The sequence below is a fragment of the Tachysurus fulvidraco genome, chromosome 3 (assembly GCF_022655615.1).
Source record: "Tachysurus fulvidraco isolate hzauxx_2018 chromosome 3, HZAU_PFXX_2.0, whole genome shotgun sequence".
Classification (NCBI taxonomy): domain Eukaryota; kingdom Metazoa; phylum Chordata; class Actinopteri; order Siluriformes; family Bagridae; genus Tachysurus; species Tachysurus fulvidraco.
In genome coordinates, this window is record NC_062520.1 from 30,620,550 (window position 1) to 30,639,745 (window position 19,196).

A 19,196-nucleotide genomic window follows, 5' to 3' on the forward strand; every position below is an offset into this window, starting at 1 on the left:
CGATGCTTGTATGTACTGTATCTTTCCAGGATAGATAAAAGCTTCTGCAGTGCAAAAGATGCTTTCCGTTTCTCAACACATTTCCATAAGCTGCTCTACGGCTGGGAAGATTTGTAGCGTGCTACCGGTTGGAGAGCGCGGCGGACGTTCAGATCGATATACACAGTGATGATCTCTCATGCTGCACGCATGTAGAGTCGAGTTGAGTCGAGTCGAGCTCTGCTTCCTCTGCACAAGTCAATCGCATTTATATCGCTGACTCAGACATTTCCAGCCTAAAGGGAGATGCAGATTTTCAGCTGGAGTGTAAATTAAATACAGACTTTAATGGTTCATATTCTGGGGCAGTGAGAAATATAAAGTAAAGTTACACACAATAGTTCTTTGGTTCATTTTTGTTCTATGCACCTGAAGTGTGTGTGTGTGTGTGTGTGTGTGTGTGTGTGTGTGTGTCTACATGTATACAGCTTTATCACTGATGCTGGATCCTCCTTTCATCAAGCTTAAATAAACATTTCCTTACAGAAAACCCGAGCATCTCACCTATCACACGTTTTATTTATCTAGCCCATCCTTCGTTCGAGTACCTGCGAACGAGCTGTTACTATAGAAACGGTAACATATCAGACCTGAGTGCATTACTACAGCATGAACCTGTGCTTTGAATCACAGCCGAACTCATCTTCTCCAGCTGCTGTTCCTTCTGTAGGAGCTCGATGAGTCGATGGACACGACACGATAAAAATTAGTTTCTTTCTGTCTGCGGTGTCAGAAGCGGAGCCCCGCCTGCCCCGAACCCCGGCCGTTAACGAGAGGGTAATGTTTTGAACCCTCAGGCCGGCCTACGCTCTGGTAATATGCGTGTGTTTATCAGGCACACGGAGGCCTGTGCGAGCGCAGACTTGTTTGGGCTCTGCAAATGTTAGAGCCGTTTAAATATCACACATCATTTGTATTCGGCGTCTGCGAGCTCCCCGAGAGACGGCTGGGGGAAAGCAGGAAGCGGCGCTGCAGGAAATCAGACGTGCTGCTGTGGTCCCTGATGCTTATCAAATCGATGAGACAAACATACAGCACTGGATGCCAGCGTTCACTCATATTTAAAAGACTTGTGGGTTGTTGTGGTGGTTTTTTTTTTTTGATCCATCCCAATTTAAACAAAATAGCACTCCAGCCTCGAAGATTCGTCTAATAAAAGCTTGCAATTATCTTTACATGAAGAAAATTGCCTTCGCTGATGAACGGAATCTGTTTTTCTCTTGCATAAAGCATGCCGTAATTTCACTAACCGAACGAGCGGCCGAATTCCCGTTCTCTCTAATGACGAGCTCACATTAAGCATGTAAATAGATTTCACGCAGCTCTCCTGGTATCGTTTTAGCTTCATAACAACACACTGCAAGGGCCTCGTCTCATGTCTACCGCCATCCCGCGCTCACAACAACCGTCGGCGGCTTTGTTCGGCGGACAAAAAGAGCTAGGGAAGAAATACAAAGAGGACGAGCTAAAGGAGCTTCTGTCTGCCTCATCAGCTCTTTTCTTTTGCTTTTTTGCTTTTTTTCTTTGCTGGTTTGTGGAAATAAAACTGTCATATATCTAGCTTCAAATCCATTGTGGCAAGCAAATTGCTCTGTCAGTGCTTGAGCATAAAACACGAGAATCAATTTTGGAATTTTTTTTATTTTTTTTCCCTTGCAATGAAGCATTTAAAAAAGAGAAAGAGAGAGAGAGAGAGAGAGAGAGAGAGAGAGAGAGAGAGAGAGAGAGAGAGAGTTTGTGTACATCCTATTGATCAGTTTGTTTTTTTTTTTGTTTTTTTTTTCCAGGTTCGGTTCATGAGGCTGAAGTTAAAATGCAAAACCACATCATTTGACGTATCTTTCATTATTGGCCTAGTATTATTTAAAAAAGTACACAAAGATGTAGCTCTTTTATATACAGTATAAGCACATTCGCCTCACACCTCCAGGGTCGGGGGTTAAATTTCCGCCTCCGCCTTGTGTGTGTGGAGTTTGCATGTTCTCCCCGTGCCTCGGGGGTTTCCTCCAGGGTACTCCAGTTTCCTCCCCCGGTCCAAAGACATGCATGGTAGGTTGATTGGCATCTCTGGAAAATTGTCTGTAGTGTGTGAGTGTGTGTGAATGAGAGTGTGCCCCCGAAACCCCCGAGGCACGGGGAGAACATGCAAACTCCACACACACAAGGTGGAGACAGGAATCGAACCCCCAACCCTGGAGGTGTGAGGCGAACGTGCTAACCACTAAGCCACCGTGTCCTCCCTGAATTAATCTTCTTTTTCTTTTTTAATGATTTCATTTTCCATTCTTTCACCTGTTACCCGAAAATTTAAAGTTACCCGAATGTCAAATCGCAGACGAACCAAAAAGCGACAGATTGCTGGTGACGTGCACGTCGTTCGAGCTGCGGGTTAAATTTTGAGTCCTTTAGCATTTTATTTTCAATACATTCCAGAGCTTTTTTCATCCAGAGGACTTCACTTCAGTCGTGATAGATGGAGCTGACTGGTGTTTCCCCGCACAGGCAGTTTTACTCCCCCTTATTATAATCCACACATTATGCTAGCCGGGTGTAATTATTTGCTGTCACAAACTCGGAGCTGCCTGATCTCATCGCTTGCTTGGATTTAAGCCTTTAAAATGACTGGAAATTTCCTTTTGTGTTTGTCAGTAATGTGGCAGCGGATTAAGGATAGTCTGTTTGGACAGTGTGGTGAAATCTACAACCTCCACGCCGCTGTTTAAAGAAGAGCAAGGAGGTCGTTTGCTGACGGGGGAAACGCCGTGGGCAAAAAAACCTCCAGCGCTGTAGAAGCGGTCTTGCCTGAGGAGGTCTTGATGAATGAGGCCCAGCACACAGTGTAGGTTTGATAATCAGTGGTGTGTGAAGTCAATTTATCTCACACGCTTGGACTGTGTACAAAAAGCTTTGAAGGCAATGGTATTTCAATCAGCTTCTCTTCCTGTGCGCACCGATCCTTCCTATGACTTTATCGACAGTAAAGTACACAACAGAAGACCAGATCATGGTGGAGAAGGAGGAATCTTTAGGGGCTGCATTCATCCTGAAGCCTAATCCTAAAACCTGAGGTCAAGGACAGGTTGTGCTGGATCGAGGATACGGCAACAGATCAGTATTCGACTTCTGTTAGATTTATTTAGTCTTAGCGTTAGTCAACGTTTTGAAATCTTGTACTTTTTAATACGGATTTTTATTATTATTGTTTGTTTTTTTTAAATAAATGGTTAATTTTGGATCTAAAGCAAAAACAGCTTTAGATGTTGGTTTAAAAAGAATCTGGATCAAGTGCTATTTTGTGGGTCGTGGAAGAAATATTCGAAATATATACACAATTTTTTATGCGAGTTTTATTTTGATTCAAAATTGGACATTTTCTCAATCGTGGATCGTCACATTAGTCCTTATTTCTTTTTTTTTAATTGTCTGGGGTTTTTATGTTATGTACATTTTTGTGGAAAATTCCTTTGCATTTGACTTCTATTGGATTTTTTTCATTCATTGTTTTTATTTCATCTTTGAATTATCTTGTTTTGTCTTCATCGGTCCGTATATTCTATCCCAAATATACACACACACACACACACACACACACACACACACACACACACACACACACACACACAAATTCTCACATTAAAAAATAATCAATAAATAAAACATAATTTTATATGTATATATATATATATTTATTTTTTTTACATAAATTTTTTCCTGCAGTTTTATGTCTCGTTCAACAGTTGAACTCCATTATAGGATGAGTTATTCTCACCGCTGCTAACATGGCGAATGTTTGCACCACAGGATGCGTCTCATACTGTAAAATAACCAATTGTTGCATTTAAAGAGTCCTATGAGATATTGTTATGGATTAAAATTAAGAACGGTTATGAGATGGTTGCGATGTTTGTCTCATGATTTTAAAGACTTTAGACATTTTATGCACCAAATTCTGAGTGGTTTTGAACATGCTTTGAGATTTTCCCATCTGTTTTTATATCTGACACACAATTAATCATGTCGACTCAAAAACGTCAGATCCTTAAATATTTATCTTTACACCACAAAGACTCTTACTGAATTCTTAAATCTTACATGTTAGAAAGTGTGTCTGAAGTTCCAAGGAAAATTTAGATCGATATTAAATCACTGGCTCCAGAGGTGTAACAGCTCAATCATAGGAAAATTTTCCTTCATTTTTTTTATAGAATCAGAGCGGTTTATTTATTTATTTATTTATTTATTTATTGTTTTTTAACTTCAAGCAAAAAAAATCTTGTGTCTAAAACGAAACGTGAAACTAGGCCGAGACGAGTTCCGCAAAAACCTGGAACCCGACGTGGCCGGAAAGCTTCGTAGATACAGCTTGTAATTCGTCGTTACGCAAAAATTTAATTCCAGACCTATCTTCATGAAATTTGCTGCTTGACAGTGTTCCATGTGAGAGGAGGAGATAAGGACACTTTAATTTAGGTGACTCAAGGCAGCCGAGCAGGACTTTACCTTGACTTTTAGATATCTCGACTCGGACGTAAATCGTGTAAGTAGTGACCCGTGACACTGTAATATGTTGGTGGTGAAGATACTAAGAGTTTATTATAATTGACTGAAATCTTTAACTGGTGAACGGTCATATAACTCTCTCCACCTCCTCATGTACAGTATACGGTGTACACTATGGTCTGTTGTTAAACGATGCCATAATTAGCATGAGGTTCTTTAGACTGACAAGTGACAAGCTTGTTTCTTCTCTGAAGCATGCTTCCAGTTTCAGGGCCTGTGTTTAACGCCAAAACTGTCTGTCGCATGGTTTGTTCACCGTATTTATTTATTTTTTACTCCAGACAAACAAACCTGTGAGTAAAACAGGTCTGGGATGTGTCATTGTTCGGATTAGCTGAACTAGCAACCTCTTGAGGGCGATGTCGCGTTAATTAGGTTTTGATTAGCTTCGTTTTTGTCTGATTTGTAGCGTTAGCAATGCAGTCTGAGCAGGTTTATTCCGAGACGTGGTGCGATGAAGCAAAAGATGATGTTTTAAAAATCTTGCGAAACAAGCTAGATCCTCAAGCTAGACACTGTCTCTTTCCTTTTTTTTCCCCTCGGACCCTAGTTTCTGTCCCATGGTTCCTGTTTTTTAAATCCTGACGTGAGTTTTTACACAATGTTACAAATTATAATATAACTCATGCTTCGTGTCCTGTACATAAGCAGACTCGGTTGACTTGAGAACGTTGGAGTAACGTCAGCATGGCTATATAAACACATCGGCTCATTTACACTCATACGTCCATCCATCCTTCTTCTACCGCTTATCCGGGGCCGGGTCGTGGGGGCAGCAGTCTAAGCAGGGATGCCCAGACTTCCCTCTTCCCGGACACTTCCTCCAGCACTTCCGGGGGAATACCGAGGCGTTCCCAGGCCAGCCGAGAGACATAGTCCCTCCAGCGTGTCCTAGGTCTTCCCCGGGGGCTCCTCCCGGTTGGACATGCCCGGAACACCTCTCCAGGGTGCCCGAGCCACCTCAGCTGACTCCTCTGGAAGTGGAGGAGCAGCGGTTCTACTCTGAGCTCCTCCCGAGTGACCGAGCTCCTCACCCTATCTCTAAGGGAGCGCCCAGCCACCCTGCGGATGAAACTCATTTCGGCCACCTGTATCCGGGATCTCGTCCTTTCGGTCATGATCCAATGACAATAGGTGAGGGTAGGAACGTAGATCGACAGGTAAATAGAGAGCTTCGCTTTGCGGCTCAGCTCTTTCTTCACCACAAAAGACCGGTATATCGACCGATATACACCGATCCGCCTGTCGATCTTCCGCTTCATCCTTCCCTCACTCGTGAATGAGACCCCAAGATACTTAAACTCCTCCACTTGAGGCAGGAGCTCTCCACCAACCTGAAGGGGACAAACCACCCTTTTCTGGCTGAGAACATACACTCAGCCGTTTTAAAAAAAAAAAACATGTAAAGCCAACGATCATGAATAAATTCTTGGCAAATATGACGCTCGAAATTAAAAAAGTACAAAAACAAACGGCATGTCGAACAGTATAAAATGCGAACGATTTGTGTTTCCATTTTCTGCTTCAAAAGTTATGTATAATCTGTTTTATTAATGCAGTGTGAACATAAAGGTCAGGAACTATTCAAGAGTAACTATATTATTGCTAAACTCAACACCCCCGAGGGATGTTTATACTGAAATGCAGAGGCTTCTATGAAAAAGCGTTCTAAAGCTACAGCCGCTTGGGCTTTTTGTGGTCAAAAGACTAGAATGAATCATAAACGTCTACGAAACGAATTAACGCTGTTCGATGCAGATTTATATATTTTTTTTGCAGACTCGATAGGATATGAGGCTTTAAAACGAACACCGCCGGCACCTAATGCCATTCCTACGCATTATGTCGACTAGCTTGCGTGATGCAATCGGCGCTTTGCCTTCGTTTCTATCTCCTGAAGTGCTCTAGGAAAAAGGATCTGTTTTGATGCCCTGGAAAACTCACAGGTCATGTGGAATGAGTGTGTGGGTTGTGTGCTTGTTTGCTTGGCCCCTTGCAGACAGTGAGAGTTGGTAGAATATGTTCACTCCCACCTGCCTTTCCGTTTAATAAGCTCTCTTTCTCTCTTTTTCCCCCCTCTCTCGCTTTCGCTCGCTTTTTCCTTACCTCATAGCCATCTGCACCATCAACACCATTCTCCAGATCTGTACAGGAAACGAACAAAGCTAAACCTGTTGTGATGCTAGTTAATAATTAGCTGCTTCTCCATTTTTTTTACTGTTCAAACAAGGAACATCTTATTGTCTTTCCGGTTCACAAATCCGTGACTTGTGGATTCTTGTGGCGTCGCCAACATCTTTTCATTTTTTCACCATCCATAATACAGCTAGCTTTTGCTGCTAAGTAACTGAAAAGTGACAGAAATTAACACAAATGTAGCATAGCATATGTCATTGGACAAGATAGCTGTGTTTCTGTTTTTTTTTTGTTGTTGTTGTTTTTCACCTAGATCAAATCCTAAGGTGAAAGTGGTGACATTCCATCTGAAGAAGCAAAATGTTTTGAAATGTTTCCCGTATCACTTGTCAAAGAAGTCAAAATCTCGTGAACTACTTTCGATATACCGAATAGACCTGACGAGGCGTGAAGGCATCCACAGGTACATTTGTGTATATGTATATATTTTTTATAGCTAAAACTGCAGACAAAATGTGAGAACAAAATTCACAGGTCGGAAAGGCAGAGTGATTCGTTTTGCTTTCCGACTTAACATCTTGGGCGGGGCTTTGTTTGGTTGGGTTCATAAGCAAAATTGAAACGATGCTAATCCAGTGGTGTAGTCTACGTGATACGCAGGTATATGCCGATTACCCACTAGGAAAGGCCAAGGATTTCCGTATACCCACTTAAAAAGCGTGAGGATACGTAACAATATCGTTTTGTGACAGAACTTTCATTCATAAATTCACCCCGTCTGTGGTGCGGACACAGACTGTGGTTGCGATTGCGAATCACTAACGTTTTTGGACCATTGGGGCTTCCGTATCCTGTGACCTGATCTGACATCACCTATCAAGGAGGAAAATTAGTTGCTTGGCGGTGTTTTTCGGCGCAAATTACAAATTAATTAACTAATGTAAAAGAAGATCTGAAACGAAAGCAGACCCAAACTACACTCTGAGTGTTTTCGGAAGCCTGCGCCTAAAGCTACAGCAGCTTTGGGTGCCATTTCACCCACAGCCCGAGTACACATGTATTTGGAAAGCTTTGTAAACTACCAGTTCATTCAGTTCATAATATTCTGCAATGAAAGAGTGTTGATGATAAAACTGAACAAATGTTTATTGTTCACTCTTAAATGTACACTGAAAATGTACAGCTGATAAAACCTGTGCTCCAGGTCCCATATTCATATAACATTTAAGGCTAAATGTAGCTCTTAAAGGTATAAAGTTCACTCAAAAATGAAAATTGTGTTATTTTTCAAAATATTGTCTTTTGTGTTAAACAGAAGAAAGAAACTCATACAGTTTTGAAACAAATTGAGGTTGAGGAAATAACACAATTCTCATTTTTGGGTGAACTTTATATAGAGCCACATTTAGCCTTAAATGTTATATGAATATGGGACCTGGAGCACAGGTTTTATCAGCTGACTGTCTTTTGTTGCTTATAATAAATTGGAATGTTGATAACACATAAGCGGTCTTTAATAATGCTCTAAATCAGTGGTCCCCAACCCCCGGTCCGTGGACCAAATGGTACCGAGCCACCCAAGAACATTATATTATTCCCATTTTATTTACTGTGGTGTATTTCTCTCGGGTTTGTGTGACTTTCCATGGACGAGAGGTTAACCGGGAGCTGAGAGACGTCACCTAAAGCCGCACCAATACCGCGCATGCGCAAAATATCATGATATCGGGCCGGGTTTAGGTTACATCTGGAGCTAAGCGGCTGCAAGCGGCAGTGGTGTTGTAGCTTTGGTGGAGAGAGAAGGTGTGTATCGCTCTTCTCTCTGTTCACCGGTACTTTGTCATGTTTAACAGTGCTTGGTGTACGTGTATATTGTGTTTGCTCAAATTTAACCCACAAATTAGCAAAAATGAGCACGAAACAGACGTCGTTAGAAAGTTAGAAACTCTGCCGGTGTTCTGGATTAAAGTCATGGTGGAATACCCTGAGATTGTCACCACAGCACTTACATCCCTATCGTCATGTCCGACATGCTATCTGTGTGAAGCGGGGATTTCTGCAGTGACGGCAACCGAAACAAAACAACGGAATAAACTGGACATAAGCAACACACTTCTGGTGTCATTGTCTCTTATTACCCCAGATGGAACCGTCTCGTTGTAAAGAAACAAGCTCAGGGTTCTCATTGATTTAGCGTTGTAGTGAGTTAAAAAGGCATGTTTAAATACAATTAAATTAAAATGATTCATTTTAATTTAATTGTATATCCGCCACCTCACACCCCCACCCCCAGTGGGCCGCGGTAAAATTATCAGCGGGTGCGTTGGGGGTCACAGTATACTCAATACAAAAAGCTAGACTACACCACTGTGCTAATCTAACTAGTTGCCGTGGTCACCGACGTAACGTTATTGTGGTAAAATTCTGCTTTTTCTTCCTGCCTTGGTTTGTTAGCGATTTTAGCGTTTTTTACCGCAATATTTTCTATCTCAAGAATAATCTTTGTCTATAATCGTCGTTTGTACCTCTGCCCCAAAAACGCTTTTCACGCTAACGGCAGTAGCGCACAAAGCCGAGTCCTTGAATCGAGCTCTTTTTCTTTTTAAATTAGTCCCTTCTCAAATCTGTAAATCTCTTCGGGAAGAAACATCACCTCGCTTCTTTTCAAGCACTGTTTAATTAGTTTCGCCGTAGCGTAGCTGTGTGTTTGTGACCGACCTTTTGAAGAAGCTCCGGTGATCACAGTTTGTATTCTGCTCCTTCACTCGAGCTGATCTGTGACTCGGATCCTGGTGTTTAGTAATCATGAGGTACCGCAGGACTGTCCACGGCACACAAAGTGTTGTACCGAACTGCTTATTTCTACATTATGTTTACACCATGAACTTTTTCCTCCTTCACTGAGAGAGTTTTCAGACACTTCACATCTCCAGCTTCCTGTATTTATTTCCACAGGGTTTTATTTTTATGTATTATGTTTTTTTTTTCATGATTCATTCGTTGTCTCGATTCATTTATTTTGACCTTTGATTTTTCCATTCAACGTTATTACATTTTAAAATATTTTTTTAACACGATTCATTTTTCACGATTCTTTCATCTCTCTCTCTCTCTGTAATTTTTACATGATTTTTTACAATTTTTAAATGTGATCATGATTCATTTATTTTTTTACATCAGATTCTGCACAATTCGTTTTTTTTTTTTGTTTGTTTTTTGTTTTTTTACAGGTGATCGTCGCGATTCATTTGGGGTTTTTTTAACACAAAATTCTACTCGATTTGATTCATTTTTTCAAAAGTTTTTCTAGCGATCTAGTAGAAATTCTGCACAATTCCTTTATTTTCTACAAGTGATCTTTTCACAATTTGTTCATTTTCGCGATTCATTTATTTTTAAATGTCATCTTTACGATTCCTTTCTTGTTTACATGAGATTCTGAACACGGTTCATTTGTCACGCAATCGAACTACTTTCACAAGTGATCTTTAATCGAATCGTTTATTTCTACGCAAATCGTTTTTTATTCATTTCTTTTCTCACGAATAATCTATTTTAAATTGTAATCTTTATAGGATTTGTTGATTGCCGCAAGTTTTTCGCATGACGTTCACACACTATTTTTATGTTCATGATTTATACATTTATGCATTCCTGATATTTAAAAAAAATGTAACCAATTTTAACCAATTTTTTCCAGTTATTTGTGTACATTCAGCATCATTTGTGTACAATTGTGACTTTCTCACAGGAATAAGCGTTTTCGAACTGGTTACTCACATGATCACATGTGATATCCGTGTGATATCCGTGTCATATATAATTGTTTTTTCACTAATGGTTGGTAGAGCCAGGAATTGATCGTGTGCTGCGTTGGCCAGCAGACGGCACTATTGATTCGCTGGCACCGGCTTCACCCGCCATGTGCTGATGTACTAGAAAAGCCATTAAATTAACAAGCAGGCTATAATACACTGCATTAATTTGCTGCGGTTGTTGACTGATATCGATGGCCGATGCCAAAGTGTTAGCCTAGTAACTCAATTAAACTGATTAGAGATTGTCCTCTAACGATATTATGCTTTTATTTCGAACCGGCATGCGTATTGCGCAATAATTCCTGACTCGTTAGCACTCAAGCCAACCTGGCTGTGGATACTATCAGGGCCTGACGTTGACATTTCTTACATATCCGTGATTAGGATGGTGTGATGCTGAAGCTAAGGCCCGGTAGAGATCAGCAATCCGAACACGTGTGAATGCAGCGGGTTTCTCTTGCATTACAGATAGATTGAGAGAGAGAGAGAGAGAGAGAGAGAGAGAGAGAGAGAGAGAGAGAGAGAGAGAGAGAAAAGCATATTTAGGTCCGAAAATGCTGATGTTAGATAAAACGCTTTAGTGCCTGAGGTATGAGCGAGTTTGCCGTGCTTCAGTGATCGGCTCAAATCATACAGTACACCGAGAATGCCTTTTAGATGAAGAGAGCGTCCGATGCGCCGGCACCGGTTTGATGTGACTCGCATCTGAAATACGAATCCTCACGCTAAATTTCATATAATCTTTACAGTAGATAATGTGTAACGTCATTTATAACACAATTTAATTTAATTTTCTTTCACGTGTCAGTTTGTGTTCGTTTCATTCTCACGCGATTTTTTATTTATTTTTTTTCACAAATTTGCTCCGATTTTCATGAATCTTTCCTGATTCCTTTATTTCTAAATGTGATTCTTTGCGTGATTCATTTTCGTTTGAGGTTTTTTTTAGACATGACTCATTTTTCTGATTGTTTGTTTTTTTTTAAACACTTTTTTTTATGATTTATTTTCCATATTATTTTTAGGTGACTTTTCACACTTAAATAATTGTGTGTGATGTTTTTCCTGATCTCTTATTTCAAATATTTCACAAGCGATTTTTGACAAATGATTTTTTCAGCATGATTCGTTTTTTTTAATACAAGCGATTTTTGACAAATGATTTTTTCAACATCATTCGTTTTTTTAATACAAGCGATTTTTGACAAATGATTTTTTTAAACATGATTCCTTTTTTTTTTAATACATTGTCATTTATGAACATTTCTGTAATCAGGAATATCTGTGTATAAAATATTGTGCCTTAAGGGAATTTCAGCAAATCCACTTGGGTGTGTTCAGTATAGCAGGATGTCTTCAGTTGTCTGACTTGAAGCTTTTTACTTAACACATTACATTAAATGCTCTGTCCTTGATCGAACTCTTGTCCTTCCTTAATGGATGCGTTTTGACTCTTTCACGTGTTCATATTTCCAGACTGCCCATCTCTGTTGATATTTGTAATGAGATCCTAAAAAATGTTTCCTTTTCCAGAGAATCATGTGTCACTGTGTGTCTCTGATATTATGTTCCATCTGATACTACACCTACAAATCCGTATGTAATCTAAGGAGGGGAAAAGATAATAAAAAGCATTTTCCTCCTGAGATGCAGCTAGTTTTCACCTCATTGGAACCAAAACGTAACTGCTGCTGGAATCATAAAGACTGTCCTTTATGCATCCCAGGACTCTTGTTGACAATCTACTCATCCTGAACATAGTGTTAGCCTTCGACATCTGTATACTGTAGTGATATAAAAAAAAAAACCTATCTTCTCACTATCCAGGATGTCACCCAGAAGATGATGAGCTCTGTTTTGAGGCTGGTTTCTTGCTCGTGTCAGTTCAGGAAGATTTTTTTCCTCGCCTCTGCTCATTAGGGATCTAAATCTATATCCAGAACAGGCTGAAAAGTGACACGGTCCATTCGCAGCCTCTTTCTAGGAAGTGCGAGCAGAACCCTTCCCGTCGTGTTTTTGTGACATTAAAGAAAATTGGCCATGGAAAGGAAAAAAAAAAATGAAATGGCCGTGTCCTTTTTCTTGCATAGAAAGATGGTTAAAAAAAAAAAAAAGATTAGTCATCACTGGCAATATTGGACAAGCTGTATTTCTACATAAATGTATATGGTTTTGAAACTAGTGAGGCACAACCTCTCTTCTTCATTGAGTATGATTCCAAATGGACCTCATTAGGGACAAGGAGTTTTTCAGGACTTAATATTTGTGCAGGGGGGCATGGTGGGTTAGTGGTTAGCATATTCGCCTCACACCTCCAGGGTTGGGGGTTCGATTCCCACCTCCGGCTTGTGTGTGTGGAGTTTGCATGTTCTCCCCGTGCCTCTGGGGTTTCCTCCGGGTACTCCGGTTTCCTCCCCCAGTCCAAAGACATGCATGGTAGGTTGATTGGCATCTCTGGAAAATTGTCCGTAGTGTGTGAGTGTGTGAGTGAATGAGAGTGTGTGTGTGCCCTGTGATGGGTTGGCACTCCGTCCAGGGTGTATCCTGCCTCGATGCCCGATGACGCCTGAGATAGGCACAGGCTCCGCGTGACCCGAGAAGTTCGGATAAGCGGTAGAAAATGAATGAATAATATTTGTGCTGGTGCTGAATCACTCCATCATATGATCTTCACACAGGTCTATGATTGTTAATCTCAACATACAAAGCATTGTAGAATGAATTGTATGAGACGTTTATGCTGCGTTTGTTGAGCACGTTATAGACCGATCCCTGTATGCACAATAGCATTTGTCTACGACACAGTGGTAAAAATCCTGCCTGAAACTGCTTGCTAAGATGATGATGAAAGATTCCCAGTGAGTTTGTTTGTACAGTCCATAATGGTCTAGAGTATCAAACATTTGGGTAGTCTATAAAATCCTTGTCATTTCTGCATGAGAGCAAACATTTTCTTCAGTCCATATCATTTTAAATCCATTAAACGATCCGTACAAACAGGAAACATGTGGAAATGAATTAGAATCGATGTGCAGAATGCTTCAGAAACGCCATTAGATTTTATTTAGAGCTTGTATTGATTTTGTATATGATTTCCAATTGGCCTGTGTGCTTATCCTCTATTCGATCCACTAGGGGACCATGTGTTGTCCCTGAAGAAACCCGACCCCGGCTTTGCTCATGCCCTTGTAAAATGCACAAGGGTGGGCATCTAGTGTTTCCGACAAGCCTTGTTCATTCCGTGCGACAAGTTGCAGCAGCAAGAACATTCTGGTAGGATCGTAGGATCCGTCCTGTTTCTCCGGTTGAAACCATGGGCACCCCTGAAGAGGACGAACAGCCTCGGCCATCAGACATCACTGTTTTCGGGGCCAACTGCACCCTTCATGGACTCAGCCACATATTCCTGCCTGGTGGAGTCACCATCCGGCGCTTGCTCTGGGCATCTGCCTTTATCAGCTCACTCTCCATCTTTCTCTACCAGGTAGGTGGAGCAGTGATGGAGTATTACCGGTATCCTCATGTCACCATCCTGGACGAGATGGACAGCCCTGTCATGTACTTTCCAGCCATCACCCTTTGCAACTACAACAGTTTCCGGCGCTCCAAAATGCAGCGGAATGACCTTTTCTGGATGGCAGGGCTTCTCGGTGTGGAACAGAGCGACTTCGATGACTTCTTGGCTGCCCTGGGACAACCGGTAGATGAAGGCAAGTTCTTTCCCAGCAAGACTTTTAACATGTTGGAGTTTGTGCAGAGGACAAGCCACAACATCGAAGAGATGCTCCTGGACTGCAAGTACCGTGGCAAGGACTGTGGACCAGAGAACTTCACTACAGTAAGTAAAAGCTTCGGACGCCTTCTCAGCTAAAGCAAAAATGGATTATTTAATTTTCTGGTGCTTTTCGTTCCCTAATCATTTGCCATACAGTACACCACTGGTTGGTTTCAAAACAGGTTCCTTAGGTAAGAACTTGGATATGTACAGTATATATTATCTATTGTATCGCTAAGATAACGGACACGGACATCTGTCATTGAATTGATCTTAAATCCCCTATCAGTGCTATTAATATTAACCACAACTGGAATGAAATACATTAATCAATTCCGTTAATGAATACGTCTTTATTTCAAATGAACATCTCATTATTTTGACTTTGTCGACTCATCTCTCTAATTGGAATTGCTTAACTAAATGATATACTACCTTGAAATAATAATAATAATAACAATAAGAAGAAGAAGAAGAAGAAGAAGGGGGGGCACGGTGGCTTAGTGGTTAGCACGTTCGCCTCACACCTCCAGGGATGGGGGTTCGATTCCCGCCTCCGCCTTGTGTGTGTGGAGTTTGCATGTTCGCCCCGTGCCTCGGGGGTTTCCTCCAGGTACTCCGGTTTCCTCCCCCGGTCCAAAGACATGCATGGTAGGTTGATTGGCATCTCTGGAAAATTGTCCGTAGTGTGTGTGTGTGTGTGTGTGTGTGTGTGTGTGTGTGCCCTGTGATGGGTTGGCACTCCGTCCAGGGTGTATCCTGCTTCGATGCCCGATGACGCCTGAGATAGGCACAGGCTCCCCGTGACCCGAGAAGTTCGGATAAGCGGTAGAAGATGAATGACTGACTGAATGAATGAATAATAATATGAATTTTAAAAAAGAAGGGGAATTAAAATAACAATAACAAGATATCACAAGCATTCATAAAATTAAAATCATTTAGATATAATATTATTAAGAATTAAAATTGTTTTTTGCTCGACTCTCATTTTTGTTATTTACTTGTTTTTTTTTTTCCAAAGCTCAAATGTTAGGTTTGATATTAGAAACAATAATCATCTATGAAGTTGCGCTATATTTAAGATGTTTTAACGATCTCACTGTTTTAAGACTCACACTCAACCTTCTCAGGGTCAAAGGTATAAAAAGCTCAGCATTGACCCCGATATCTTATTTTTTTATTTTTTTTTACCACGGTAACGATAAATTCCGATCATAAATGTCTCATATTGCATCTAAAAGTGATTGAATGTCGTCTCTGACTGGAAAGTTCTCACCTCCAGCACTGTGGGTGGTAGAAAGTTTGCGATTCAATAAAATGCGCCAGTGATTTGAGTAATGAAAGTGGGGATGTTGTCACTCTCGGTGAATCTCTTGCTCTTGTCACCGATCTCAGGCAAGCAGTCAGATCTTCATGGGGTCGTTAATATGAACCTTTTATTCTTAAGCATGAACAATAGATATAGAAAATTCACAGCTTCCTGTGATCGTGGAAAAAGTGGAATCCAATAACAAACTTAGAAGCATTCGTACAGTATTTATTATCGAAATCTATATAGTTAGCATTTTGGAATAATCAAGATATCTTTCCTTTTTTTTTTGGGTGTGTATGTATTCGATAGAGGTGTAAAACTATGGCTGTATCTGTTGCAAAGTCCAAATATCCTGTATTTTAATTGTAATTAGAATGTAATTTTTTGGTATTCTTTGTTGTGTTTTCTGACTCGTAATTCGAAGGTTGTGGGTCCGAGTCTCGGGCCGGCCACGACTGAGGTGCCCTTGAATGACTTACATTTTTATTTCAGTTTATACACCTGAGCAATTGAGGGTTAAGCGCCTTGCTCAGGGGCCCTGCGATGGCAACTTGGTGGACCTGGGATTCGAACCAATGACCTTTCCGATCAGTAGTGGAACACCTTAACCACTGAGCTACCACATCCCACGGTTGTATTTTACATTCGGTGTTTGGGAAGATCCTGAGGATCTGTTAAAATACTTATGTGGCTCCTTCTAGTAAGCTATAATAATGCTTTATCATACATAGACAGCTAGGAAAGTTAGAAAAAAGCTATTTTAAAAATAACTTGTATATAACTATACACTATATTTCAGGCTGGGTTTAGGTCTCATCGCATTACTATAGTAGCGCTGGTTAAAGTAGTAAATGGCCTAAATTGTACCGCTGGCAGAAAGTTTGCTCTTTATAAAATTGAAATTTCACCAAACATCTGCTTCTGTATTTTCTTTCTGTTGCTAGTAAAACAAAGGGAGAAAATAAGCTGAATAATTCGTTATATGGTTATGGTTTGGACAGTTATATCAATGGTGAAAATCAAATGTTTTCAGACCTTTTAAAATGACGTGACATACGGCTAAGTACGGTGACCCATACTTAGAATTCGTTCTCTGCAATTAACCCATCCAAAGTGCACACACACAGCAGTGAACACACACACACAGCATGAACACACACCCGGAGCAGTGGGCAGCCATTTACTGTATGCAGTTGGGGGGGTTCGGTGCCTTGCTCAAGGGCACCTCAGTCGTGGTATTGCCGGCCCGAGACTCGAACCCACAACCTTAGGGTTAGGAGTCAGACTAACCATTAGGCCACAACTTCCCCAGAATTTTCCCATTTCCCTCTATGGGACTAGAACTTGGGTTTTTGTGGTCAGAGTTCAATGTAGAGGTCTTCTCGGGTCTAAAGAAATGTACCCGACCCGAAGTGACCCGAATCACTTTTTACGAGAACCTGACGTGCATAATTTTTTTTTTAGAAAGACCCGACCCTAGACAAACCCGAAAAAATCAGACCCAAGTCCGACCCGACCCAATGGCAATTTTTTTTAACCCGACTGGACCCAAATGTTGCATAACTCTACACTAAAGTAACCGCTACAGAGTGGATACAAAATTGATTGACAGGTCTGTTTCAACGAAAATTAGCTTACTGCCAGCCACACGTCACCAGCCACATGTCGCAAGCGGTCTTGGCAAACAGAGGAGAGGTTGGAAAAGGACTCGAGTCGATGCACACACACGAGATACAGGAGTTCAGGTCTTCTCGGGTCCGTTCGGTAAAAACACATTCATTTTAAATTACCCGAGACCCGACGCCGCTATTATAATACCCGGCCCGTGTCCGAGGCACACGTGAAACTTTTAGACCCGAACCTGCTCGGGTCTCAGGTCGGACCTCGGGTTTTCAGATCTAAGTGGACCCGTGAAGACCTCTAGTTCAATGTCCTAACCATTACAACAGTAGACGTTTAGACGTTTGGGCTAAATTTATCCCAAATGCGATCACTACTAGCGTGTCATTTTCAGTTTTTAAAATATGCATTCAAGTCTTGTTATGTTCCTTATAATGATCGACATATGAGCTTATCATCGTTGAGTTCCGGCAGCCTGACTGGTCTGAGGTCATCGCTGTCATTCCAGATAAAATAGTGTATTTATTCTGTTAATAAATTCCTAGCAGGCATTTACCTTTAACATTTTTCCCCAACTTGCATTTTATAAACCACAGCCTGTAATATTGTATATTACATCCTACTCACTAAACATCCTTCAGTTATAGAAAGTGCATCTTATTTTATGTGGGTAGTAAAAATCTGTCATGCCCTTGCAGTGACCAGGTCTTGGGTTACAGCTGAGTATCAGGAATCGGAGCCTCTGATTCTGCTCCAAAAAAAAAAAAAGTAGAAATTAAAAATGTATGTGTCCTTTTGTACCATGTGCAAAAAAAATTCTATGACCGGTATGGAAAGGGTGGGGTGGGGTGGGGTGGGGGGACTTGCTCTCGGGAAGTGGACCGTTAAATAAAGACGTCTGCAGGTGATTTTAGCGTTTTATTTCAGTTCCAGATGTTCTCGTTCCCCATCAAAGTATCTCTTTACGTTAGTGTGGTGCTGCTTTTAATTAGAAGGGAATGCATTTGTCTTTTGTGCACTCTAGCCTTCACCCCGGGGTAATTGCATTCTTGGCATGAAAACATGTCCACATTATAGGAAGCGTTCAATAGTGACTAACAGCCAGTGAGTGGATATTGTCTTTCAACCGTTACAGTAAATAATAGTCCATAATACTAAAGTGTGTGTGTGTGTGTGTGGGGGGGTGGCTTAGTGGTTAGCATGTTCGCCTCACACCTCCAGGGTTGGGGGTTCGATTCCCGCCTCCTCCTTGTGTGTGTGGAGTTTGCATGTTCTCCCCGTGCCTCGGGGGTTTCCTCCGGGTACTCTGGTTTCCTCCCCCGGTCCAAAGACATGCATGGTAGGTTGATTGGCATCTCTGGAAAATTGTCCATAGTATGTGTGTGTGAGTGAATGAGAGTGTGTGTGTGTGTGTGTGTGTGTGTGTGTGTGAGTGAATGAGAGTGTGTGTGTGTGCCCTGCGATGGGTTGGCACTCCGTCCAGGGTGTATCCTGCCTCGATGCCCGATGACGCCTGAGATAGGCACAGGCTCCCCGTGACCCGAGAAGTTCGGATAAGCGGTAGAAGATGAGTGAATGAATGAATGAATAATTAGATTTCCAGGTAACTAAAACATGGGACCAGGCAGCACATGTGAGCTTTTCCTGATTTGTGCACCTCTGTAAATGTGGTGGTCCTACAAAAGATTTGGAAGACATCAGGAAAAGTGAATGTGAAACAAGCCCAGTTTGAGCTGAACAAAATGTAAAAGTTCATGTAAATTATTTAGCAGCTCAAAAGAGAGAATACAAGCTGCTTCCTTTTGTCTAGACTTTCACAATCGTTGGAGCCGACGCGTGATGAGCCATTTAAGTAATGATTCACTTAATGGTCATGGGTATTGTTAGAATTCTTATTATTTGTCGCAGCCTACACTGATTAGTCACATTATTC

General features: G+C 41.2%; 1 protein-coding gene across 3 annotated transcripts in view; it reads left to right on the top strand.

The window, feature by feature from the left end:
- asic1c (acid-sensing (proton-gated) ion channel 1c) overlaps window positions 1–19,196 on the top strand; it is a 67,509-nt gene that overhangs the window by 17,652 nt on the left and 30,661 nt on the right. Inside the window, exon 1 of one of the 3 annotated variants that reach the window (XM_027171583.2) lies at window positions 13,677–14,391. The exons of the other annotated variants lie outside the window; for them this stretch is intronic. Coding sequence (XP_027027384.1) covers window positions 13,867–14,391 — 525 coding nt within the window. The 5' untranslated portion in view covers window positions 13,677–13,866. Of the gene's footprint in view, window positions 1–13,676; window positions 14,392–19,196 lie in introns of those variants that run through there. 3 annotated transcript variants of the gene reach the window in all.